The 27500-nt window shown below is 43.7% G+C and overlaps 1 protein-coding gene across 43 annotated transcripts in view; it reads right to left on the bottom strand.

Annotated features, from left to right (window-relative positions):
- MAGI1 (membrane associated guanylate kinase, WW and PDZ domain containing 1) overlaps positions 1–27500 on the bottom strand; it is a 688074-nt gene that overhangs the window by 98732 nt on the left and 561842 nt on the right. For all 43 annotated transcript variants that reach the window (XM_008260898.5, XM_070050628.2, XM_070050629.2 and 40 more), the window contains 3 exons: positions 16446–16652; positions 8796–8997; positions 903–985 (listed from right to left, as the gene is read on the bottom strand). In XM_008260898.5, coding sequence (XP_008259120.3) covers positions 903–985; positions 8796–8997; positions 16446–16652 — 492 coding nt within the window. The remainder of the gene's footprint in view (positions 1–902; positions 986–8795; positions 8998–16445; positions 16653–27500) is intronic.

Below are 27500 nucleotides of genomic sequence, written 5' to 3'. Positions count from 1 at the left end.
ATACCTTTGTCTCTTTCTTGGTAGCATACACTTTTCAGATACTCTAGGTATGTTCTAAGTTGTACAGTGATTCCTAAATTAAATGCAGTATCTGCATTATTTACACTCAAGATGGGGAAATTAATAGAGTCATAAAATACATAGAATTCAAGAGGGCATCTTGATTTTTGTCCCCAGTGTTTTTTGTTTTTTGTTTTTTTTTTTTCCTGACAGGCAGAGTTAGACAGTGAGAGAGAGACAGAGAGAAAGGTCTTCCTTCCATTGGTTCACTCCCCAAATGGCTGCTACGGCCGGCGTGCTGTATCGATCCCAAGCCAGGAGCCAGGTGCTTCCTCCTGGTCTCCCAGGTGGGTGCAGGGCCCAAGGACTTGGGCCATCCTCCACTGCCTTCCCGGGCCACAGCAGAGAGCTGGGCTGGAAGAGGGGCAGCTGGGAAAGAATCCAGCGCCCCAACCAGGACTAGAACCCAGGGTGCCAGCGCCGCAGGCGGAGGATTAGCCAAGTGGGCCACAGCGCCGGCCATCCCCAATGATTTTCAAAACGTAGATTGAAGGTCCAGTGTGAGTGGCCCCAACATCTTTGGTTTCTATGTTTCTAGAATTTTCTAGAGGCTCCTGGTCTCTCGAGTGGGAAGACATGCCTGCATCTGAATGGTTTCAGACTGTGCTGAAGTTCTGTTTCTGATGGAGTTGTTGCTGTGCACCTGCTTCTAGATGTGAACAAATGGTTCTTCTGCAGCAATTCTGACTTCCTCCACTTTGGTAAACCACAGCACACTTACTAGAAACTGGATTACCTTTCCAAAACTGTTACAACTCCACTGCCCTTCTTAGCACCCTTCAGAACCTGCACCTGGGAACACGCCCCCACCTCACTGAACCCAAGACCTTCCCTGTCCTTACCATCATCTTCACACTCTTCCAGGGGCTTCTGCTGCTTATTCAGGCACCGAGGGTCTAACCAAGATGTTGTTTTTGTATTATGGCTGCAAAGAAGGAACAAAAACAAGAAAGTTGTTTAAAACCAAAATAGCCAAAAGCCCAGTGACAGAAGAAATTTTGAAATACCTGCTCCCCAACCAAAATAAAGATACTTTCCAACATCAAACTCAAACCAGAGGAGAGCCTGAGTTTGGAATAACACACTGGCTTGGGGAAGGTCTTGAGCAGGCTTCTTACCTTCTTAAGGTATAATTAATTGCCCCTTTACTGAAAGCTGGAAATGAAATACCAGTTTTTATTTACAAAAAATGAGTTACAAATGATACTCCTTGCCTATCCTGTCTGCTCTTGTCTAGACTTATTTTCTAATCTTCACATTCGTCAAAGAGAAAACATCATTTTAAATTTGTCTATGACTTAAATCTTAAGTCCTGGAATTCACATGGAAGGCTGCTACTTTACTCATTATCCCCATGATATATAAGAATTCTTTTTTTTTTTTTTTTTGACAGGCAGAGTTAGACAGTGAGAGAGAGAGACAGAGAGAAAGGTCTTCCTTTGCCGTTGGTTCACCCTCCAAAGGCCACCACGGCCGGCGCACTGCAGCCGGCGCACCACGCTGATCTGAAGGCAGGAGCCAGTGCTTCTCCTGGTCTCCCATGGGGTGCAGGGCCCAAGCACTTGGGCCATCCTCCACTGCCTTCCCGGGCCACAGCAGAGAGCTGGCCTGGAAGAGGGGCAACCGGGACAGAATCCGGCGCCCCGACCGGGACTAGAACCTGGTGTGCCGGCGCCACAAGGCGGAGGATTAGCCTAGTGAGCCGCAGCACCGGCCGATATATAAGAATTCTAATGACAGTGTGAGACTCCCTCAACTCTCTCAAGTGGCTCAAAGTGACTAAAACACACCATTAATCATAGTGTCCTGAATTATGCTTGGGACATACTGAGGACAACTCCAAATTACCTATCATAAACAGCACCGGGGCCAAGCAACTAAGCATGTGCCCCAACTGCCTTCCAGAGGGCACAGCCTGACTCTGGATGAAGTGTTTGTACAAACAGTGAGCCAAGCCTTGAAGATCAAAGTGTGCAAAAATGTCCACACGGACACTGCTTTTCCACCACGTTGGGAAGATCATGAGGACGGCTACATAGACACAGCTTTTCTGCCTCCACAGCAGACTGAGACCACGGGGACAAAGTTCTGCCAGGGCCTCCACATCCACCCCATGCAGCAAAGCGAGTGGGGGAAGGAACTCCAAGTCTACTCATTCTGGCTACAAACCAGAAATAAAAATCAATTAAGAAAAAAAAAAAAACATTTTTTTATTTATTTAAGAGGCAGAGTTATAGACAGACAGAGACAGAGACAGAGAAAGAGAGAGAGATCTTCCTTCCACTGGTTCACTCCCCAAATGACCACAAGGGCCAAAGCTGGGCTCATCCAAAGCCAGGAGCTAGGAGATTCTTCCAAGTCTTCCCACGAGAGTGTGAGGCAAAAAGGACATGGGCCTCCTTCTACTGCTTTCCCAGGCCACAGCAGAGAGCTGGACTAGAAGAAGTACAACCTGGACTAGAACCAGCAGCCACATGGAATACCAGTGCTGCAGGCGGAGGCTTAGCCCACTATACCACTGTGCCGGATCCAAAATTTTTTTGAAATTTAGTCAGTTACTTAACTTTTTCCTCTTAGTTTAGGTTATAAATATGGGGTTAGAAGGAAGTGGCATTATTTGTTACTTTGGACTAAAATCATATTAATTGTTAAAAATAAAATCCTGTCTTAAGTGAAAAACATGTCAATTCAGTTGTGCTAATAGAGGGGCTGGTGTTTTGGCACAGGACGTTAAACCACCACCTGTGATGCCAACAGCTCAAATGAGCACTGGAGTCCTGGCTGCTCCACTTTTGATCCAGCCCCCTGCTAATGCGTCTGGGAAGGCAGTGCAAAATGGCCCTTGCCACCCACATGGGAGACCTGGATGGAGTTCCAGGTTCTGGACTTCAGCCTGGCACATGCTATTGCCATTTAGGGAGTACACCAGGAGTTGGAAGCTTGCTCTCTCTCTCTCTTCCTCTCTCTGTAACTCTGCCTCTCAAATAAATAAATTGTTTTAAAAACTGTAACAAAAGGAAAAACACAATGAAGAAAGTGAAATGGGGCTGGCGCTGTGGTGCAGCCGGTTAACGCCCTGGCCTGAAGCGCCAGCATCCCATGTGGGCAACGGTTCTAATCCCGGCTACTCCTCTTCCCATCCAGCTCTCTGCTATGGCCTGGGAGGGCAGTCGAAGATGGAGAGAGTCCTTGGGCCCTGCACTCACATGGGAGACCCAGAGGAAGCTCCTGGTTCCTGGCTTCGGATCGGCGCAGTTCTGGCCATTGCAGCCAATTGGGTAGTGAACCATCGGATGGAAGACCTCTCTCTCTCTGCCTCTCCTCTCTCTGTGTAACTCTGACTCTCAAGTGAAAAATAAATCTTTTTTAAAAATTGAAAAACAGTAACAACCACTGCCACCAGGACTACTCATCTGACCACTTACAGGTACCAGCATCTGTTCTGATTCTTTTCTCTCTAAACATCCTGACACCACGCCAGTGGGGAGTTAGCAGAGGGTGTGTCTTTGATGCCAGGTGGGCGTGGAGGTCCACACCCCCAGCACGTGGGCTCTGCAGTCTACTCTTACTGCCCACTTGCAATCACAGGGCCAGCTGGATGCTGAGCCTTTGTGGAAACAGCAGCCAGGGAGGGCTGGGCTGCTTGTCACACCCTGTAGCACGTTGTTGTGGTTCCCCACCTGACCTTGGCTGGTGCAGGTGAGGTTGCAAATGCAGATTATTCTGTGGGTTGGCTGCACTACAGCCACTGTTGAAATAACACTGCTGTGAAGGAGGCCTCTTTCCTGGGAAAACAGCAGAGGATGGCCTTGGACCCCTTCCACTCATCTGGGAGATGAGGATGCAGTTCCTGGCTCCTGGCTTCAACCTGGTCCAATCCTGGCCATTGTGGCCATTTAGGGAGTGATCTCTCTCTCTCTTCCTCCCCCCACCCCACCAGGAAAGAAAGGTCAAGCAACTCCCTGTCTGTTGTTCGTTGATCCTAAGCTCCTTAGCCGGTCTGCCTTATTTGCTTCTCCTTTCAGAGTCTTATGTTCATTTTCCACACAATATCCAGAGTTTCTAAATTCATGCTTGATATTTACATGTGCTTTTTGCTTTCCAAAATCTCTTAGGTTTCCCACAAACCACAAAACTAATACATGCTCAAATATATATACACATGCATAAAACAAAGCAGACTCAATTGTAATGAAATTTAACTTGCTATTCAATGTGAAATCATCTGGGGCTGGTGCTGTGCCCTAGTGGGTTAAGCCACTACCTGTGATGCCAGCATCCCATATGGGAACCAGTTTAAGTCTCAGCTGTTCCACTTCTGATCCAGCTCCCTGCTAATGTGCTTAGGAAAGCAACAGAAGATGGTCCCAGTGTTTGGGCCCCTGCAGCCATGTGGGAGGCCTGGAAGAAGGTCCTGGTTCCTGGTTTCAGCCTGTTCCAGCCCTGGCCATGATGGTCATTTGGGGAGTGAATCAGTATATGGAAGGTCACTCTTTGTCTCCTAATCTCTCTGTAACTCTACTTTTCAAGTAAATAAAATAAATCTTAAATAAACAATCATCTAAGCGGCAGTTTATGAGAATGAAACATACAACTCAGTAACGAGGTTATTTAAGTTAAAGATATAAATAGTATGTAACTAATCAATATCTGTGGATTTTGACAGCTATAGACAAAAGTCTCACAATTGTCAAACTCCATTTTTATATAATTTTCTATTAAATATTAATTCAATGAAACAACAGCTTCACATCAGCTAAAAGCTAAAGGAAATCATGAGAAGTAGGTAGAACATTGTGCTTTTATGGAAGGCTGCCAGTTTGGGGCCACCATCTTATTAACTGTGAACATGTCCAACTTTCTTTTTTCAAACATATTAAGCCACTCTTAAGCAAAATTACTAGTGCCTTCTCTTCCAGTAATTTGAGTCTCACATTGTATTCTATTACTAAGAATGCCTCTGTTATACTTTCCTTTTCTCAGCACTGTTCTTCCTCACTAATGGAAATAATTTTAAAGGCAATTTATTGCAAAAGCTAAGTACAAAATCCTGATCTTACAGCTGACATCCTGTTTTTTTTTTTTTTTTAACAATGTCTGTACTCCTCTGTAATAACCAGAAGATGGTGACAAAAATGGTAATAACGACAACAGCGGCCACTGATTAGAACTGGTCTAAGTACTTAAGTACTTTATGCTCACTGTCTCCTGTCATTCTCAGAACAGACTGACAAGGTAAGTACGACTCTTGACATTCATGTCTTCCTTTTCCACTCATGGAAAATTGAGATGCAAAGAGGTCCCCACAAGTTCCCAAGGTCACCAACTAGAAAGAGGTGGACAGCATGAGTTTTGGGGTGAGTTCTTAACCACTATACTTCCCTAATTCCCGGGAAAAGATGACATCTTCCAGTCCTTCTGTTTTTTGTTTGTTTGTTTGTTTTTTGAGAGGCACAGGGAGCAGAGAAATAGACACAGAGAGAAACTCTCCCATGCACTGCTTCACTTCCCAAATGCCTATAATGGTAGGGAATGGGCCAGACTACAGCTGAGAGGGAGGTACCGAATCCAGGCCTCCCTTGCGGGAAGCAGGGACTCAACTACTTAAGCTTTCACCTGCTGCCTCCTGGGGTACAGACTACCAGGAAACTGGAATTAGGAGCAGAACTTGTATCCCTTTCTTTAATAAGCATTTTCCAGGAATACGAAGAAACCATGAATTATTTCCTCCCTCTGGTTGGTCGACGACTCAGGGGCTCTAATTCGGTTGTCTAAGACTTCTTCCTAGATAGGACTAAAACACAGGCTTTGTGAACCTAAGTGTTCTCCCTCTTTCTCATGTGTTTAGGAAAATTGAGTTTAACTTCATTGTTTTCTCTAATTACAAAACACATATTAAAGATAAAAAAAGTTAAAACCCTACAGAAATGTATAATGTGATTAGAAAATAAACTCCTTTTACTTAACTCAAACCCAACTGTTTATAGATACTTGTAGATGTTTTCTACATAAAGAAATATAGAAGGATACATCACAGAGTTCATGGAGAAATGGACTTAAAAGATGTTTACTGTGATGCAAGGAAGTTGTTGATATCCGTGCAGTTCTTCGTAATGCACATTGTTCATAAATTCTGGAAATTCTGTCTACATACCCACAGAAACAAATGCACACATACCGTATATGCGGTATGTGGGTATGAAAGCATATACTTTATCAAAGAGAGATCCTTCCTATATTCCTCTGCAATGCTCTCCTTTCTTACTGGCCATTTAAGAGTAGTTTGGTTTCTTTTAGAAGCATTTTTATTTACTTGAAAGGCAGAGGTACAGTCAGTAAGAGGAGGGACAAATGGATCTTCTATCTACTCACTCTCTAAATGGTGACAGTGGCCAGAGCTGGGCCATCCTCTGCTGTTTCTCAGGGGCATTAACAGGGAGCTGGGTTGGAATCGGAGCACTGCTGGTGGTGGCTTAACCAGCTGTGCCACAGCGCTGGCCCAAACAGTAGTTCAGTTTCAATCTATATGTACATATGAATACTCATTTATGCTTTCATTCTCCTGAGAGTTTGACCACTATTTTTTCATTTTTAGTAGTATATAAAAAGATGAATCTTTTTTTTTTTTTTTTTTTGACAGGCAGAGTGGACAGTGAGAGAGAGAGACAGAGAGAAAGGTCTTCCTTTTGCCGTTGGTTCACCCTCCAATGGCTGCCGCAGCCAGCGCGCTGCGGCCGGCGCACCGCGCTGATCCGATGGCAGGAGCCAGGAGCCAGGTGCTTTTCCTGGTCTCCCATGGGGTGCAGGGCCCAAGCACTTGGGCCATCCTCCACTGCACTCCTTGGCCACAGCAGAGAGCTGGCCTGGAAGAGGGGCAACCGGGACAGAATCCGGCGCCCCGACCGGGACTAGAACCCGGTGTGCCGGCGCCGCTAGGCGGAGGATTAGCCTAGTGAGCTGCGGCGCCGGCCAAAAAGATGAATCTTAATGACATAACAATAGAATCAAAGTAATTGATTTAAAAAAATTCTTATTGGTTATAAAAATCATATTCATCATACATCTTTCAGAATCACTTCAACTGCAAAATTTTTTAGCTTTTTAGAAAAAGTTAATTATCAAATGTTTACACAGGATTTAAGTTTTATCATTTTGAAAGACTTTAGCATCCATATATATATTCTCAAATACTGATCCATACACCTTGTATTATGTAAAAAAATTTAACTTAAAAGGGATCATGGACCTAAATGTAAAATGTGAAGCTACGAAACTCCTAAAAGAAATATAATAAAAATCTTTAATGGCTTTGAGGTAGGCAAAGATTCCATAGCTACTACAGCAAAAGCATAATCCACAAAAGAAAACAGCTGACAAATTAGACCTCATGAAGATCAAGAACATTTGCGGCCGGCGCCGCGGCTCACTAGGCTAATCCTCCGCCTAGCGGCGCCGGCACACCGGGTTCTAGTCCCGGTAGGGGCGCCGGATTCTGTCCCAGTTGCCCCTCTTCCAGGCCAGCCCTCTGCTGTGGCCAGGGAGTGCAGTGGAGGATGGCCCAGGTGCTTGGGCCCTGCACCCCATGGGAGACCAGGAAAAGCACCTGGCTCCTGGCTCCTGCCATCGGATCAGCGCGGTGCGCCGGCCGCAGCGCGCCGGCTGCGGCGGCCATTGGAGGGTGAACCAACGGCAAAGGAAGACCTTTCTCTCTGTCTCTCTCTCTCTCTCACTATCCACTCTGCCTGTCAAAAAAAAAAAAAAAAAAAAAAAAAAAAAAAAAAAAAAAAAAAAAAAAAAAACACAACACATTTGGTCTTGGAAAGACTGTTAGAACAATGAAGGGTGAGTGTGTGACCTAGAGGCTAGATGTCTGTATCCCACATCACAGCGCATGGGTTCGCTTCCCAGCTCTGGCTCCTGATTACAGCTTCCTGACAACGTACACTCTGAGAGGCAGAGGTGAAGGCTCAACTAATTGGGTTCCTGCCCCCTATATAGGAGACCTGAGTTCCCGGTTCTGAGCATTTGAGCAGTGAACCAGCAGATGGGAGGTCTCTCTCTCTCTCAAAAAACAAATTATTTATATATATATATATATATATACATACACACACACACACATATATAAATTACATATATTACACACACACACACACATATATATATATATATAAAATGGACAACCCAGACTTGGAGAAAGCGCTTGCCAATCACAAATATGACAAAGGAATCATACCTATAACAATAAATAAAGTGTTCAAAAAAACTCATGGAAAACACATACTCTAATAAATTATATTTATTTTTTGTACCGAGTAAGCTTATCTTTTACTTTCATTTTCCATGAACTTTTTGAAGTATTCATATGAAGAAGTCTTAAAAGTCAATGGTAAGAAGGCTGTATGTGAATTATTTTTTAAAAAGTGTTTATTATTTTTAATGGCTAAATAAAACCTTCAGTGTTAGTCCAACTGATATGTATCATAAATAGTTGTGTAACCTTACAAGGAAGTTACTCACCTCCCGCTTTCTCAAAGTCTTCAGACTCAATAACTAGGATGATATGGCTAATTACATTTTTTTCATGCAAAGCTTGTTAAACATTATGAAAGACCATGATTGGGTGAGCAATCCCCCGGTTTTTAATTTACATCCCTGACTGTTGGAGAGAAGGAAGGAAGGAAGGGAAAAGGAAGAGAAGGAGCAAGTCAGGTAGGAATAATGGTATACTTTACTCTATAAAATAGACTTCTCCATTTTCGGTATAGGCCATCTCCCAGTTTTCAGGTAGAGGACCTAAATTATCCTCTGCAGAAAGAGGTAGGTATTGAGGGAACTTCTGAGAAGGGTCCGTGATGGGAGCAGAGATGATGCTACTATTCACAGGTGGTAATGTTGTTTCCTGGAGAGTGTGCTCGTCTTGGTCACCAGAATCGGCTGTTGAACCAGGTCGGGAGAAACAAAGGGAGAGAAAACAAGAAAATATTTAGCAATCACGTCTCAAACCTGGGAAGTGCACTACCTGCATATTCTGAATTTTAAAATGCTCTTTTCCTAAGTGCTGGGCACCCACTGTGACTTCTGACTTTTTAGAATGATGTTCCTCCAACAGACTGCGTCAAAACAATCAACAAACCTATTTTACTTAAAAGGAACACAGAGAAAAGTGTGCCTGGATAAGCAGTGTTCACAACCTTGAAGATGCAAAGGTGAAACCGAGGCAACACTCAAAGTCAAGAGTCTGTAAACTGGAAAGTCATCCAACCAAACAGATGGGCACTCTCATTCCGTAGGTTTGGGTTCGTGACACATAAGAGACTTCTCGGGGCAATAAAGAATTCCATGCTGAAGACACAGGGTGGCATTATCATCCATTTTTATGTAAGTCATTCATTGAAAATATTTTTGGTAGACACTGGCAAAGATCAAAGACTGACAAAGTAAGCTGGAAAGTAAAAAAGAGTTCAGAATATGGAGACAGCTATACCAGTGAGTCACACTGGAGCCTTTTTTGGAGAAGTCGAGAACATTCCTGTGAAAATCAAGACAGTTACCCTCATAACAGTGCCATGTGGGTGGACTGATTTGACATGGATCTTTAAGGAAGGCTCTAAGTACACGAGTCTCCTCTCCCTCTCATTAACTAGAAACATCAGGGGTGATGTCATCAAAGTAGCCACAAACAGCATTACGGTTGTTAACATTTTGGGTGAGTTTTTATAGAGGCTGATGATATTAAATGTCAAGCAGGCTTTAAAACACATTGATCAAGGGATAGAATGATTTTATATCTCCCACAGTAATCGTCCTGCGGGCATTTCTGACATCATAAACGCAGAGTGGAGGATAATAACACATGGTTGGCAAAGCTTTCTCTGATGAGGAGCACACAAAAGTTGGATGGAGGACATGTCAAGCCTACTCGGCAACCACTTCCACCGAAACCACCCGTGAAGGATGCTGCGTGGAAATTTTCCCAGCACTGTAACCATCCCCACTTCTTCTGCTAGAAGCACTCAGGCATCCTTGTAGAAAGCACCCCTTACATTCCAGGTCCATGTAGTCCAGGTGGGAACTAACTCCTGGCTCCAGGTAACACTCTTGGCCAGTCAGGAGTACTCCATCATTTTTGCCTTTGTGGTTGGTTCAGCAATAGGTATACGATCTAAGGCAAACCAACGGGTATCAGGCATGAAAATTTTACTCCAGCAAGAGGCAATCTGTTGATGCTGGGGTTATTTATCTGATGGATTCTTATGCTGTATGTGTGGAAGCCATCTTGATATATCTTGGCAAGACTTGCAAGAATGAAGTCCACACAGAGGAAAGCAGAGGTTAAAGATGCGAAAAGTTATCCAATATTTCTGTGCCTGAAATCAAAGCTTCTCTTCTTCTACAACTGCTTGATTCCCCCAAAGTCCTATCTATGCTTAAATTAATGTGAGTCAGTTTTGTAACTTGTATCCAAGAGTACAGGTTAATAAAAAACGAAATCCACTGATATTTTAATATAATATTTAAGAGGCGGATAACTGCCAACACAATAGGAGACATGAATAAATTCAATGCTAATTAAACCCTTTAATAAAAACTAGAGAGAGTAGTGGAAATGAGTGGAACACACCACAAAGGAAATCAGAGGGACTCAGATGAACAATGGGTTAAAAAAAATTCATGTTTTTTAAAAAAAAAAAAAAGTACTCCCAGTGTCTCCAAATCTCAGCCACAGGAGAGGAATAACAGAATGTTACAATTCCTAGAGAAAAAAAAACATATAATTCCAACAAAAGGACTTTAGACTATCCAATATTCATGTTTATTTTGTGTGCTTTCTGTGTCTTATTTCCAGTTAAAAAGAACGTATACCACCACATCTTCTGGAGTAAAATGGAAAGTACAGGAAGGGCAGACATAGGGCAGACTCAGGAATCCACAGGCTCAATCAGGGCTTGGACTTTGATGTACACTGTGATTTAAAAAAAAAAAATCTTTCATTTAACCTACCAAACATTTAGGAGCTCTACTGCCACATTCTTACTCAAGATTGCCAATGAATCCAAAGAGGACTTTGGAATATTGCAAGGAGAGTGAATGGGCAGACAGGGAGTCTCTTCTCCTATGGTTCAGTGGTGAATACACACTCTTCCTCAGAATTCTCTTCCACAGAACTGGGAAGGTAATACCTGAGAAGGTAATAACTCTCGTATTTCCAGGACGTTTTCTGGACACTTGTGAAAACTGTTTGTAAACCATAACAGAAAATGAATGGCATTTTTATTTATGTCAATCAGAAGCTTTCAAGCATTTATACACACTTACACACCAGCACATGCACACACACACACAAACACACATACACTCAAGAACTTTTGGAAGTGACTCCAAGTACATAAAGTCACATAAGAAAAACTTCTCTAAAGCTTTTTTTTTTTTTTTTTTGACAGGCAGAGTGGACAGTGAGAGAGAGAGAGAGACAGAGAGAAAGGTCTTCCTTTGCCGTTGGTTCACCCTCCAATGGCCGCCACGGCCGGCGCGCTGCGGTCGGAGCACTGGCAGGAGCCAGGAGCCAGGTGCTTTTCCTGGTCTCCCATGGGGTGCAGGGCCCAAGCACCTGGGCCATCCTCCACTGCACTCCCTGGCCACAGCAGAGAGCTGGCCTGGAAGAGGGGCAACCGGGACAGAATCCGGCGCCCCAACCGGGACTAGAACCCGGTGTGCCGGTGCCGCTGGGCGGAGGATTAGCCTAGTGAGCCACGGCGCCGGCCCCTCTAAAGCTTCTTTTAAAAATATAAATGCTTGAGGCCGGTGCCGTGGCTCACTAGGCTAATCCTCCGCCTGCAGCACCGGCACACCAGGTTCTAGTCCTGGTTGGGGCACCAGATTCTGTCCCAGCTGCTCCTTCCAGTCCAGCTCTCTGCTGTGGCCCGGGAGTGCAGTGGAGGATGGCACAAGTGCTTGGGCCCTGCACCTGCATGGGAGACCCAGAAGAAGCTCCTGGTTCCTGGCATCGGATTGGTGCAGCATGCCAGCCGTAGCAGCCATTTGGGGGGTGAACCAATGGAAAGAAGACCTTTCTGTCTCTCTCACTGTCTAGCTCTGCCTATCAAAAAAAAATTTATATATATAAATGTTTGAGGCAAGTATTCAGCCTAGTGCTTAAGACAGCCAGGTCCCACATTGGATTGCCTGGGTTTGAAACTACACTCTAGCTCCTGACTCCAGCTATCTGCTAATAAAGACCCTGGGAGGCCTCAGGTGATGGCTGGTGTAAATATGGCTTTCTGCCATCCAGAAAGGGAGACCTGAATTAGATTCCTGGTTCCTGTCTTCAGCCTAGGATCAACTTGCATTTAGAGTAAACAAGCAACGGAAGTGTTCTCTCTTTCTCTTTCGCTCTACTTCTCAAATAAATACATGTTTTAAAATGATACATTCTTGGGGCCAGCGCTGTGGTGCAGCAAGTTAAAGTCCCAGCCAACATCCCATATGGGCACTGGTTCGAGTCCCGGCTGCTCTACTTCCAATCCAGCTCCCTGATAATGTGCCTGGGAAAGCAGTAGAAGAAGGCCCAAGTACTTGGGCCCCTGCACCCATGCAGAAGACCCAGAAGCTCCAGGCTCTTGGCTTTGGATTGGCTCAGCTCCAGCTACCGTAGCCATTTGGGGAGTGAACCAGTGGATGGAAGACCTCTCTGTCTCTACCTCTCTTTGTAATGCTGCTTTCAAATAAATAAAATCAATCTTAAAAAAAAAAAAAAGATACATTCTTGGGGGCTGGTATTGTGTTGTAGTACGTAAAATCATAGCTTGCAATGCTGACATCCCATATGGGTGCCAGTTCAAGTCCAAATCCTGGCTGCTCCACTTCCGATCCAACTTCCTGCTAATGCACCTGGGAAGACAGTGGAAGACAGCCCAAGTGCTTGGGCCGCTGCATCCATGTAAGACACCTAGAAGAAGTTCCTGGCTCCTGGCTTTGGCCTGGCCCATCCTCAGCCATTGTGGCCATTTGGGGAATAAACCAGCAGATGGGGCCGGCGCCTTGGCTCACTTGGTTAATACTCCGCATTGAGGAGCCGGCATCCCTTATGGGTGCCAGGTTCCAGTCCCAGTTGCTCCTCTTCCAGTCCAGCTCTCTGCTGTGGCCCGGGAAGGCAGTGGAGGATGGCCCAAGTGCTTGGGCCCTGTACCCGCATAGGAGACCAGGAGGAAGCACTGGTTCCTGGCTTCCGATCGGCGCAGCACCAGCTGTGGTGGCCATTTGGGGAATGAACCAAAGGAAGGAAGACCTTTCTCTCTGTATCTATCTCTCTCTCTCTAACTCTGTCAAAAACAAAAACAAAAACAAAAACAAAAAACAGCACATGAAATATCTCTTTCTCTCCCTCTTTCTCTGTAACTCTTTCCAATAAATAAATAAACCTATAAGAAACAATAAAATTATACACTGTTTTACATTTATGTATATCTCTCAATGAACAACCATTCAAAATCTTTGGAGCACCATGGAGCTGATGAATTGATTTACAACACAAATAACAGCGAATGTGCACCTAGGTTCTAGAGACTGGCTTTCTAAGTTGGAAAAGCAGCTCTGATACTCACTAGCTTTATTATACTGGAAAAACTATTTGAACTACCTGGTTTGTGAATAAAAACCTTGGAAAAGTATCTGTCATTATGTGGTCAACCCTTGAGAAATAGATCCCACAGTAAATATTATTTCTTGACATGCCAAAGCAATGTTTTTTCCATTGTTCATCAATAAAAAGGAAGTGCTTGCCAACACTCTAGTGTTCAACAGTGGTCTTTGGAGGAGGGAGAAACACAAACAACATTTTGATGTCTCTTGGAGGTGATTAATAGGCGACTCAGCTGTACTAGTTTATTGCACAGTTTCCATGCTGTCCATAACGAACACAACACTTTCACAAAAGGTGTTCTTTGTATACTTAACAGTTACTTAACTATGTGTTTGGGCTATCAATGCAACTCTACACTCATGAAGTACAAGTAAAGTTTTATCTCCCAAGGGTTCTGTGTCTTGGTCTATTATGTCAGGATTTGCTATTCTTATTGTTGAAATATTAAGACATTAAAATATCATATATTTTTAAAGGAAAGGTAACACTTTTTCATATTCTCTTTTCTTCTTTCAGTGAGAACTACCGTAACTGGCTGAACCATATTTCTGGAATTAGCTAATTTCAAAAAAAAGTATATATAAAAGATGACAAATTATTTGTTGAATTCTTTATTTAGCAGAGCCACTAGCATTGGACTTTATATAAAGTAAATTAAATATATTTTATCTCAAAAAATAGCAAAAAAAAAAAACCCGCCCTATGTCCTTGAAAAAGCAACATATTAAATAAAATTATTCAAAGAGAAAATTAAAAAAAAAAAAAGATGACAACTTTCTTCCAGATACTGCAACTATATGTCAGCCTAACTCATTCTTATTGAGAAAATGGAAATTTTCATGCATTTAAATCTCAGAGCTAAAAGGGGAAACTTAGAAATGATCTAATCCTAGCTACTGATTCTACAGATGAATGAAGTCAAACAACACATTCATAAAAAGAAAACTGTCAAGAGCCAAACCAGGATAGCAAACAATCCCCTTCCTTCTTTACCCAATACTTCTTGAAAAAGGGTTGGTCCACTGTACTTAACAGAGTGCCCTCCAGTTCTACTCACATTGATGCAAATAACATAAGTCACAAAGACAAACACCACATGTTCTCACTTATATGTACATGGAAATGAAAAGGTGATCTCATAAAGGTAGAAGTAGAACAGTGGCTCAGAGTCTGGGAAGGGCATATAGGAGAGAGGGAGGAATGAAGAGAGAGAAGGCAGATGGCTAGTGCATAGTACAGTGGTACAGATACACAGGAGAAATGATTTGGAATCCTGAACAGTGCAGTACTGTAACTATGGCTGACAATAATGAACTGTATATTTGAAAATGGTAAGGAAGATTTTGAATGTTCTCAAAGCAAAAAAAAAAAAAAAGTTACATGTTTGAGGTAATGAGTATGTCTATTAGTCTAATTCGAACATTACAATTTGTATGCATGTACTGAAATGTCACCTGTAATCTATTAGTGTGTACAGTTATTATGTGCCAACAAAACAACTGAAATATATCAAAAACAAACACAAAATGTTGGGCTATGCTGCTGCTATGACGAAGTCATTCCAAAAATTTTTTATTGCCATCTTAATGAATGGCAAGACTTTAGAAAGATCTACAAAGCCTATAGATAGCATTCAACAAGAAACAATTGTTTTCCAGAATATTCTATCAGACTGGGTGACACATAGAGGAAATACTGAGCCCCTTCCCAGGGTCAGCTTTTCTCAAGTCAAAGTATGGTGATATGAGAAGTTCTCCTATGTTGAAAATAACTCATCCATGACAATAAAACATTAAAGACAATACATGAATATTATACAGGAAAAACGGAAAAAAGAAGACACTCTCCTTAGTCACAATATTGAAGACTGAAGTTACTCATGTCTCATGCAGATGTTGCATTTGAGCTATTACCAAAAGTCAAACATGCATATGGTGAAAAAAATATTCCTGAATGGCTCAGGGTCACTGCACTAATCTGGGAACACAGATCCTAGCCTCCTGGTGCTCCTGGAGTCATACAACCAACATCCAGACTGTCTGGCACACAGAGTCACATGGTTCTGTTCTTGAAAATCCCTTCATAAATTACAGCGCACCTAAGCTTAGGGGCAGACAGCCTCAAGTGTAGATGGAAATACATAACACAATCAACACAATAGGCCATACAATACAGAATACCTATGTGACATATAACCTCACAAGATTAGTATTTCACAATATTAATATTTCCTTTTTAAAGCATAGACAAAAATCTGCATGAGTTAACTGAACACATGATACATTCCCACTATATCTCTATAAAGGGATCAGACATGGAGATGTTCCTGGCCTTCCTGACAGTATCAGTGAACATTAACCTGTGGAACGAATTCTCAGATACTGCTTCACAGCAATCAGTCATAATGACAGAGATGTTCCAAGGCCAAAATCCACACTTTTTTTCTTGTATACCATATCATGTTTGAGAGAACGAAACCACGATGATTCTGACACTGTTCACACATTAAACTCCCAGCCTCTTAAAGATATTTAGTTGGCATCGACGAAATTCTATGAACAAGTACAAAAAGTAGGCCAGGAAAGGACCACCTCTTCCCTGAGCACCGTGTGGTGAGAGCTAGAATTCTGGCAACCTCACTGAATTCCTCTTAAGAACAGCATCCTTCTTTTAAGTCTTTGCAAACCCCTCCTGCCACCCCTCTCCCCGCACCCCTTTAATGAGGACACAGCCTGGCCTTTACCTGTGAAGCTGCTGTTCATTTCAGGAACATCATCCTCCTCCTCATTTTCCGCATGGACTATGCCAGCATTTTGCATATCATTGTAGGACTTGGTGCGCTTCGGGGTGGACTGCTTGGAGCCAGACTGAAGGCTGTGCAAGGCATCCGTCGTGATCACTTTCCCACTGACTGGCTGGCTGGGAGGTTTGGGTGTCCCATAATAGTTTCCTAGGTGATGGGAGAGACACATTTGCATGTTTCAAAAAGAATACTTTGGTGTTTTTTCCCAAGACTTCACAACCAAATCGCTCAGATCATTTAAAAAAAAAATGAATCTAGGAAACCAGAACAGATTGTGTTTCATTTCTGGGTTGGTTAGAAAAGGTATCTTTTCCTGTGTAGCTAGATCTGGTGATTTCAGAAGCAAAAAGGAAAGCTGCACTGTTCTGGGGGCCAAGAACCTACCAGGGCAAAACAAAGGCAGCCGTGCTCAATAGGCAAACTTCATGCTCATTACATTTGAATCTCAATTGCCCGGCTCTTTACATATATGCACCAGCATAATGCTGGAATCTGATTTAGAGTGAGCCTCGCAGAAAATAGAAAATTCATTGCTGCTGGCATCCTTACAGGGCTAAAAAGTTCAGGTCACCATCCCTGAATACAGGGACTCTTCAAGAGGGAACCAGGGCAATACTGAAAAGGGAGGACAGTGAACTGCACGTGGCGCCTCTTTAACTGAGTGGCAGACTTGCCTCTCAGAGTCAGGAGGGGTGGGGACAAACCCTTGTCACTGGTAACACAGAACCCTGGGGGGCTACGGGCATCCCTTTGGGGCTACTCTTCTGGCCATTTTCAGCCATATTTCTCCCAAGTTTGGTACCTGTCCCACTATAGTGTGCTATATGATTCTGAGTGGTACAGAAACACGTTTTTGCATTCTTCAAAATAAATACATGTATTTTACATTTGCAGTAGAAAAAGCTTAACAAGTTAAAGCACTAAGGAAAATGTTTGCCTTTTAAAATTAGGAAAAAGTGCAATGCTCTAAAGAACTAACTTATTTTTAAAGCTTAAGAAGGCAGCTTTAGAGGCCAGAATTGTGGCACAACTCACTGACATCCCATATGAGCACCAGTCCTGGCTGCTCAGCTGCAGGTCCAGCTCCCTTGCTAATACGCCTGGGAAGGCAGCAGGAGATGATTCCAGTGCTTGGGTCGCTATCACCCACGTGGAAGAGCTGAATGCAGTTCCATGCTCCTGGCTTTGACCTGGTCCGGCCACAGCCCTTGCAGCCACTTCGGGAGTAAACCACTGGGTGAAAACCTCTCTCCTTTTGTTCTCTCCCTCTTCAAAAATGATTTATTTTATTATTTTATTTATCTCAAAGGCAGAGTTATAGAAAGAGGGAAAGACATTGAGAAAGAAATCAAAGTTTAAAAAGCACAGTTTATAATCAATAGTATTCAGTAACTACATAATTATACACATCAACATTAGTATGCCAATGATTTATTCACATTTTTTGTCTTTTAGATCAAGGCCAGAAAGATGATGTTAAGCCCTAGAATTAACAATGTTTGTAATTCTATGCTGAGTAAAGCAGAATTTGTAAGCAATAATAAATCCTATTTATGCTGTTGCTTTCCTAGGACCCAATTCCACTGGTCACCTCAGTGCCAGTTCCATAACATACATTTTATTGCAAAAGCATAAAGAAAAGGCAAATGGAGACTGCAACATTTTCGTCTTCCTAAGGTGTACAGGTGGTAAATAATTAGCTGCCTTATCTTTGTAGTTAAGATTTCTTCTAGCCGGCGCCGAGGCTCACTAGGCTAATCCTCCGCCTAGCGGCGCCGGCACACCAGGTTCTAGTCCCGGTCGGGGCGCCGGATTCTGTCCCGGTTGCCCCTCTTCCAGGCCAGCTCTCTGCTGTGGCCAGGGAGAGCAGTGGAGGATGGCCCAAGTGCTTGGGCCCTGCACCCCATGGGAGACCAGGAGAAGCACCTGGCTCCTGCCATTGGATCAGGCCGTGGCGGCCATTGGAGGGTGAATCAATGGCAAAAGGAAGACCTTTCTCTCTGTCTCTCTCTCTCACTGTCCACTCTGCCTGTCAAAAATAAATAAATAAATAAAAAATGAAAAAAAAAAAAGATTTCTTCTACAGAAGAGGGTTTGACATTTCTTTAAAACATTCTTTTGAATCATCATCTGATTTAACACACACCCCCACTTTCTTCAAGAGTGGTGTAACAGTCTGTGTGTGGCAGCAGGGGAAACTTAAGTTTTATAAAAGCAATAGATACAAGCACATCACGCTTCAGTGGGAAGGATCCCAGGTGGAGCCTTGTACTCAAGTGTTGACGTTTTCCCAGAGCAAAGGATCCATCACACTGTTCAGGAAACTCTGCTCATGTCTCCAAGTGAAAGGCACAGGGATCAGTTGAAACAGCTTGATGAAGGGATGAAGGGCATCTTCTTTGTGTTTTTAGGGGCAAACACTTGGGCAAGGAAAAATCCGCACATCTATGAGGCCAAAAACGCACTTCACCTTGCACTGTGACAGAGGTTAGGTTCAAGGACTTCCCCTCCTTCCTTGATGATCTAAATAGGCTAAGGGCTAATGTTTTCATAGACTAAAGATTCTTCAGTGACACATGGAATTAAGATGGTTAACCAATTAAAAAATCATCACAGTGAGAAAAAAAAAATCTATTGAATTTACTTTTAATTCCTTCCAACCACTAACATACAGAAACAACATGTGCATTTTAGAATTAGATGTTAAATTAGGGCTAATATCAATAAGAAACTTCCCCTGAAAGATGTGACCACAGTGTATGACCCTTTACTCAATTATAATTTATAACCACATTGTTTCAATACCATGAAACTGAAGTCCCACTCAAAAACATTACTATTTAACAATCAATTAAACCATTAATATTCATTTCATACCAGAAACAAATGCTGGAAAATAAAATTAACACCTATTTTTCACAATTACCCAGTAGGTAACCACCCTTGTTTTTAAGTTCATTAGTAAAGTGATTAACACATCTGTCAATTCAACACCATACAGCCTTGGAACAATCCACTTGTTTAGCAGTATTGCCTCTTTCTTGGAATTAGCTTGAGACTGATGGGAGACAGATGAAGTGAACATTATCAGGTTGAGCCATATGAAATCAGTACAGCAGAAGACATAAACCGTCAAACACCAACAATTTCATTCGCCTTAATCTCATGTTTATGAATTAACAATCCTGAGAAGCCTCAGTAATCCGGTTTTCTAAAAGCTCATGGGAGGGAGATGTTTAGCCTAGCAGTTAGGATCCCTGTGTCCTGGTTCAATACCCAGCTCCAGCTCTTCACTCCAGCTTCCTGCTAATGTGGACTCTAGGAGGCAGCAGTGATGAGAGTTCCTGACTCCTGGCTTTGGCTTAGACCCAGCCACAGCCAATGTGGGCATATCAAGAGTAAACCATTAGGATCATTCTCTTCTGTCTGCCTCTCTCTCTTTCTCCCTCACACCCCCCAAACAAAATTTGAGGGGCAGGCATTTGGCTTAACGGTAAAGACAGGGATTAAAATGTCCATATTTCATACTGGAGTGCCTGGATTCAATTCCTGGCTCTGGCTCTCCTTTGCACCAATGCAGACTGTAGGATGCAGCATTGATAGCTCAAGTAATTGGGTCCCTGCCACCGATGTGAAACACTTTGGTTGAGTTCTTGGCTCCTGGCTTTGGCCCCAGCCACAGCCCTGGCCATCATGGGCATTTGAGGAGTGAATCAGTGAGTAGGAACTCTGTTGCGCTCGCTCACTCGCTCTCGCTCTCTCTCTCTCTCTCTCTCCCCTCAACTGTCTGTCTCTGTTTCCATGCCTCTAGAATTAAAAAAAAAAAAAAAAAAAAAAGTAAGTTCATGGAAAGTACATCATAAAAAAATTAGAAATCAGTTCAAATTTTTTCCACCAAAATTAACTTAGTTTTTAATTCTATTTTTCCATGTACTTTGGGAAGTGCCCTCATATTGATAAAGAGCTTAGAAGAGTCAGCCCAGAATTCAAAATCTCACTACTGACCACCTGTGTGACCACAGTCAAGTCATTTAAACATTTTTTAAAAAAGATTTATTCATTTATTTATTTGAAATGCAAAGACAAATGGAGAGGGAGAGGGAGAAGATCTTCCATCCGTGGGTTCACTCCCCAAAGGGCTGCAATAGGTAGGGCTGTACCAGGCTGAAGCCAAGAGCCTGGAACTCCATCCTTTTCTTCTATGTGGGCTGGGTTACACAGGCCCAGATATTTGAGCCATCTTCCAGGGCTTTCCGAGGAGCATTTGCGGCCGGCTGCATGGGCAAGTGGAGCAGCTGGGATGCAAACTGGCACTCACCAGCCTTCATGTAACCCTTTTGTAAAAAGCTTTGTCCTTGGGGCCAGTGCTGTAGAGGGTACCTGCAGTGCTGGTACAGCACCTGCAGTGCTGGCATCCCATATGGGCACCAGTTCGAGTCCTGGCTGCTCCACTTTGAATCCAGCTCTCTGCTATGGCCTGGGAAAGTAGAAGACAGCCCCCAAGTCGTTGGGCCACTATACCATGTGGAGACCTGGAAAAAGCTCCTGGCTTTGGATAGGTACAGCTCCGGCAGTTGCAGTCATCTGGGGAATGAACCAGTGGATCAAAGTCTTCTCTCTGCTTCTGCCTCTCTGTAACTGCCTTCCAAATAAATAAATGAATCTTTAAAAAAAAAAAAAAAAAAGCTTTTGTCCTCAATCTTCAAATCAGGATTCTCTGAAAACGCAGCTCACACTGAGGACACTTTTCTGAGGACAAAAATGAGATCGTCTACTAAGTGCTTTTTGCCCACACTGAAGTCCTCCAGGAGAGCCAGTGCCACTGAATACCAGTATCACCCATTTCTAGAGAGATAAAGTATTTGAAGGGTGTGGCACATGGTAACTGTGTTCTTGTCTTTCACTGCTATGAAGGAAAAAGCAAGCAAACTTGGCCCAAAGAGCCGTATCTTCTACCCTTCCTGAGTGCTGCCATGGAAATGGAAGCACTAGCTGTAGTGACCTCCAACGATGACTGAGATGATCAGCTAGTGCAATTTAAAAAAATAGATTTATTTATTTATTTGAAAGTCAAAGTTACAGAGAGAGGGCAAGACACACACACACACACACACACACACACACACACACAGAGAGAGAATCTTCTACCCATTAGTTCTTTCCCCCAGATGGCAGCAACAGCCAGAGCTAGGCCAAGCTGAAGCCAGGAACCAGGAGCTTCTTCAGGTCTCCCACATGGGAAGCAGGGGCCCAAGCACTTAGGCCACTCTCTGTCGCTTTTCCCAGGCCATTGGCAGGGAGCTGGATCACAAGTGGAGCAGCCAGGTCTCAAACTGGCGCCCATGTGGGATGCCAGCACTACAGATGGTGGTTTTACCCACTATGCCACAGCACCACGCCCTCCACTACAATTTTTTTGCTAATTTAAAAAAATATACAAGGTGTTACAAATATGAGATGTTATTATTCAACTCTCTCCAGCATTTGTTATTTCTCATACTGCAAACTTTGCAGAAAAGCTTCTACCTCGTGGTCTTCTATCCACTGAGCATCAGACCTTGAGAGACATATTTTGAGACTTTTCTACCTACACATCACTTTTATGTAATTTGAATTAGTGACCAACATTTAGAAATGTGCTATTTCCAACTAAAATCAGAATTCTCAATGCTGCTTGATAAACTGCAAGGTCTGCTTGCATGGACTCCATCTCTTATAGGCAAGGCTGATAAGCAAGTGTAGGAGTTTAAAGTCAGCTCACTCCCAACTCACTCAGTCAATCAAAGACTTGCACAGACAAGTGTTTCAGTTCTGCCCAGCCCTTGCTAAACAAATCCCTTGCACCCAAAGTAGAACACGTCCCTAAGGTTGTTCCACGGCTAAGGCATGGCAGATACAGGGATAGAGAGAGGCACGAGTCAGCATGTAAGAAAATCTAAAGCTTCAAAAATTCCTTAATAACTCACAAACTGGTCAGTGAACGAACTGACTTTTGGCGAGTCCATCCGTAGTCCTGGGTTTCTGGCTGGGGGGTTAGGGTGCTCTGATTTGTCTCTGCTGTGGAACACAGGCAGCATGGGTCACACACTCCCGAATGCCACAGCCTCTACCAGCCTATGCACTCTTACTCAACTTGCCTGGCCCCTCAGGCCTTTGAGTTCATGACCGCTACACCTTTTGGAAAATTACCTATTTGATCAAGTTTCTACTCTGCTCATCATCAAGCAAAATCTTGGCAAGATCAAGACACAAACCTTACAGACAACACACACCATGCACAAGAGACTTCATGTGAATATTTTGATCACTTAACAGTGTTAAATAAAAATTATTGTAAAAATGATAAATGACTAAAAAGTTAATTAAGGCTAGCACTTGACAGGCTGACAGTTTCTATGAGCCACGAGTCTGATGTCCCAGGGCTTCCATGTTACCCAACACACAGCTCCCTAAGTAGCCCGGCTCCCTCCCAAGCGGGGATGTGTTCCTATCTGCTGCTATTCTCAGAATTGATTCTACAACAGAAGTCAACAGGGCTGGCAGCAAGGGAGGGAAGGGAAGGACAACGGAAGATCTAAGAGGAAGGCCCTGTTGGCCTTAATTAATAGGCACAATTCCTGACCACGACCAAGCCAAAGAAAATACCTTCTGACACACATTTAAAAATTAATAGGGCCTTCAAATCAATTTTTAGAGCTTTATAAAATATTTAAGGGGGCCTATAACCCTGGATTTAAGTCAGAATGAATCAAATCTGTATGACCTCACACACACACTTACATTCACTCAATCACTTCCAGAGAGACTTCTTTGAGCCAGAAGCTGGAAATAAAAAACGTAAAACTGGGACTACACCATGATCTTCACAGTGGTTCTACACGGTGTGCATCAGTTGTCTTGAATGGTAATGTGCAGACATTGAGATTACAGTAAATGCAGCTGCAGATTCCATAGGCCACCATGGGTCCTAGACTGGGACTTTCTAAGAAGTGCACAGGTGATGCTGCGTTCACTGGTCCAGGGATCACCCTCTGTGGATGGACGACGAGGAAGGGGGAGGCTCAGAGCAGCCAATGGCAACCAGGCGCAGCAGAGGAGCTGTCTCTGCAGGGGAAGCTTTTGAAAATACACAGGAAGCCAGGACGGCAGTGACCACAGGGACTGGGAATCCAGAGGACACCTTTCCACCATGGGCAATGTGACTCCCAAGGGGACAAACATGGCTTCCCTGCTTTTAGGGAATGGTTGTCAAAATCATTGTCTCTTTCTATAGAAAGTACGCATATGCACACAGTACACGGACACACAGGCATTCAGCACAGATCTGTTTCTCCCTGGACATCGAGGCTGAGACCTTCACCCACTCGCCAAGCCCTTTTTCCCAGCTGCCTTCTGCTTGCTCTTTCTGCTCTGAACCTCCTGGGCCTCTTTAAGCTCCTATTTGCAAACTATGTAGCCTTCTTGTCTTACAGCTCCGAGTCCCACTCCTCCATCTGTCCCTCACCCCAGCAATACCTACTCATCCTCAGGACTCAGGGACAGTGCCTCTGAGCCCAGGAACAAGATCAAAGCTGTCCTGAATGGTTCTACTATGTCCTCAGGGAACCATGAACCTCTCCTTCCTAATGCCCCTGTTTGTATTTGCCAGTCTAATTCATTAGTCAGTCTTAGTCTCCCAGGGGCCAGCACTGTGGCACAGCAGGTTAAGCCACCATGTGCAAGGTCAGGATCCTGCATCCTAGGGCAGGTTCCAGTCCTGGCTGCTCTGCTTCTAATCCAGCTCCCTGTTAATGCACCTAAGAAGGCAACAGATCACAGTGCAAGTCCTTGGGTCCCTGCCACCCACAGGGGAGACCCAGATGTCATGCTGACTCCTGGCTTCAGGCTGGCCCAGTCCTGGCTGCTGTGGGCTTTTGTGGAGTAAACTAGTGGGCTGAAGATCTCTCTATCACTTGGCACTCTGCCTTTGAATAAATAAATATAAGTTTAAAAAAAAAGTCTTTCCCCCTAGACCCCTCACATCCATGAGGGCAGGGGCCTGACCTAGTTTTGTGCACAACTGTGTCCCCAGGCCTAACAGTATTATGCACACACTGTCACGAGGCGATTCTCTGCAGAGTAAGTAAATGAACCAGTGGAGAGAGTGCACAGGAATTCCAGCCTGGGATTCTCCTAAACACCTGTGTTGCAGATCTGGTTTTTGCAGTTTCTTCCCAGCCCCAAAACTTACTTCATCCGCACTGCTGCAGATCCGCATCACTTCACTTCACCACTTGCCTCCTCAGCCCGTGATGCCATCATCCACAGAGACCAGCACTTTCTCTCTGTTCTTCCTCTCCCACTTGCCCCACCCTGAAAAATATGATCTACATGCACCACGGGCCAAGAACTCACTGACCTGTAATAAGAAGTGTGTCCTGGCCAGTGCCATGAGGCTTCTCACACAAATGCCTGCAGGACAAAAGAAGCTAACAGCTACGTCCCCCTGAGCAAGGTAAAGGATCTTTTCCTTTTCAGCCTCACTATCCACAGGGTAAAGACAAAAATACCAAGGGGCTTCAAAAAGTTTGTGGAAAATTGGAATGAAAAGAATTATTTTGGTGTAAAAAATCTGAAATTCATGCTGACTTTTTTATAATACACATTTTCCATGAGCTCTTTGAAGAGTCCTCTCTGCCTGTATTTCAAAAATGTTTTGCACCAAAATAAATTTATCTTTTAAAACCATTTTTCATGAACTTTTAAAAAATGTTTTTAATGCATATGAGCCATAGAATATACGAGAACACAGATTCCAAGAGCATTTAAAAAAGTATACCTACTATACGTGACTACCCACTCATTTACTAATATAAATGATATTCCATTCACTGGCTTACTCAGCAAACATGTGTAAAGTGAGGACTGGGCCAGGCCATACTCAATTGGATCCAGGTCCCTCACATGGGTGGCAGGCACCCAAGTACTTGAGCCATCACTTGCTACCTCTTGAACATTAGCAGGAAGTTGGAGTAAAGGAGCCAGAGCTGGAAATGAAACTCACACACTCTGATATGAAACGCAAGCACTTCAAGTAGTATCTTTAACTGCTGTGCCAAAGGCCTGCCTCAATTACTCTATTCTTCCTAACCATCTTAGAACAACAACAAAAAAAAGGCATCAATATTCCCATTTTCTAATGCAGACACTGAGATGCACACAATTCATAAATGATGACTGGCATTTAAACATGCATTCATCTCCAACATCTGCTCTTAACTCAAGGAATCCTTGGAGATCTGAGCAGGAAATGCGAGCAACGCTTGGCCAGCTCCAGCCTTTCCCTCCAGCTTCATGCAGAGCAACAGCCAATTGCAGCACAGATTTCATTCGGTTACTTGCGTTATCAACAGAGAGCATTCCATGGTCGAGTTTGCCAACAGAGCTTATCACAACAGATGGCTTCCAGGGCCTGCCAAAAAGTAGGACTCTAGACAGTCTCGTTTTCCTCAATGACAACTAAGAACTCTCTTCAACCCCGCGGTATCGCTGTGTCCCCCAAAGTATACCACTGGCAGCTGCATTTTTGCAGACCTTCTAGGAAGCACAACAGTCACATTATTGAAGACTGACATCCCTTTCCTAATTAACATGCAGAAATATGCAACCCATAACTCCAATCTAAAATGTCACCTGGCATTGCACGTCTATGCTGAAGGAAAACCTTCGCACTGCTCAAAGCAAATAATCAGCCTCATCTACCCAGAGGCATTTGTAAAACAGGCATGTTTGGAACCACCCCCTCTGAATAGTTCATCCCTTGTAATCTCTCTCCTTGAGAAGTCCCCAGGGCTGGCTGAGGCAGCAACCTGTCTCACAGAGCTTAGTGTCAACAGGAACAAAACAAAAACAAAACAAAACCACAGCAAGGCAAGGGAGAGATGGTTCAGCTGATTTACTTCATGTAGCCTATCAAATAAATTAGCTCAGTTCCACAACCAGGAAGTTGAGCCAAGGAGGTAGTCTTACCATTTTTTACCTTGCCTTGCTGCCAATTCAGCCCAGTGACAAAGACAAGTCGGCTCAAAGCGCGGAGATGACAAACTCTGCTAGTAAGTTCTTCAAGGACACCTCCAAAAGTTTGTGGAAAATGGAATTATAAGGAACATTTATTATGGTGCAAAAAGTGTTGAGGGGCTGGCATTGCGGTTCAGCAGGTTAAGCCTCCGTATGTGATGCTGGCATCCCATATGGGTGCCAGTTCAAGACCCAGCTGTTCCACTTCCTATCCAGCTCCCTGCTAATGCACTTGGGAAAGCAGTGGAATATGGCCCAAGTGCTTGGGCCCCTGTACCCATGTGGGAGACCAGGAAGAAGTTCCTGGCTCCTGGCTTTGGCCTGGCCCAGCCTTGGCTGCTGCAGCCATTTGGGAAGTGAACCAGCAGATGGAAGATTCTCTGTAACTCCACCTTTCAAATAAGTAAAAAATAAATCTTAAATAAAAATGTAAAAAAAAAAAAAAAAAAGGTTTGAAACCCACTTCTAAGTTCTTTCATAATACATATTTCCATGAACTTTTTCAGGACTTCTCCTATATCTTGTGAGGGATCACTGTGAGTTTCCATATATAGGAAAGAAGGCTGTCTATTATGTTGGGAGTCTACTATCTTCTAGTTTACTCTCCAAATCCCTCCAATGGCAAGGGAGGGGCCAGGCAGAAGCCAGGAGCCAGGAGTTTCTTCCTGGTCTCTCACATGGGTGCAAGGGCCCAGGGACTTGGGTCATCTGCTGCTGCTTTCCCAGGTGCATTAGCAGAGAGCTGGATTGGCAGTGGAGCAGCTGGGACCCGAACTGGCATTCATATGGGATGCTAGCACCCCAGGCAGTGACTTTATCCGTAACGTCACAGCACTGGCTCCCCAAATGCGGCTTTTTAACCACACAGTTATCTCCAGTTCAGTCAAGTGTTTAGTACAACCAACAGTAATGATGTCCAAAGCCAATTCCAACTGGAGT

The sequence above is a fragment of the Oryctolagus cuniculus genome, chromosome 10, assembly GCF_051225735.1.
Source record: "Oryctolagus cuniculus isolate XC-2025 breed Fujian yellow rabbit chromosome 10, ASM5122573v1, whole genome shotgun sequence".
NCBI lineage: Eukaryota > Metazoa > Chordata > Mammalia > Lagomorpha > Leporidae > Oryctolagus > Oryctolagus cuniculus.
The sequence above is the reverse complement of the archived record's forward strand: the minus strand, read 5'-3'. Positions and strand labels throughout refer to the sequence as shown.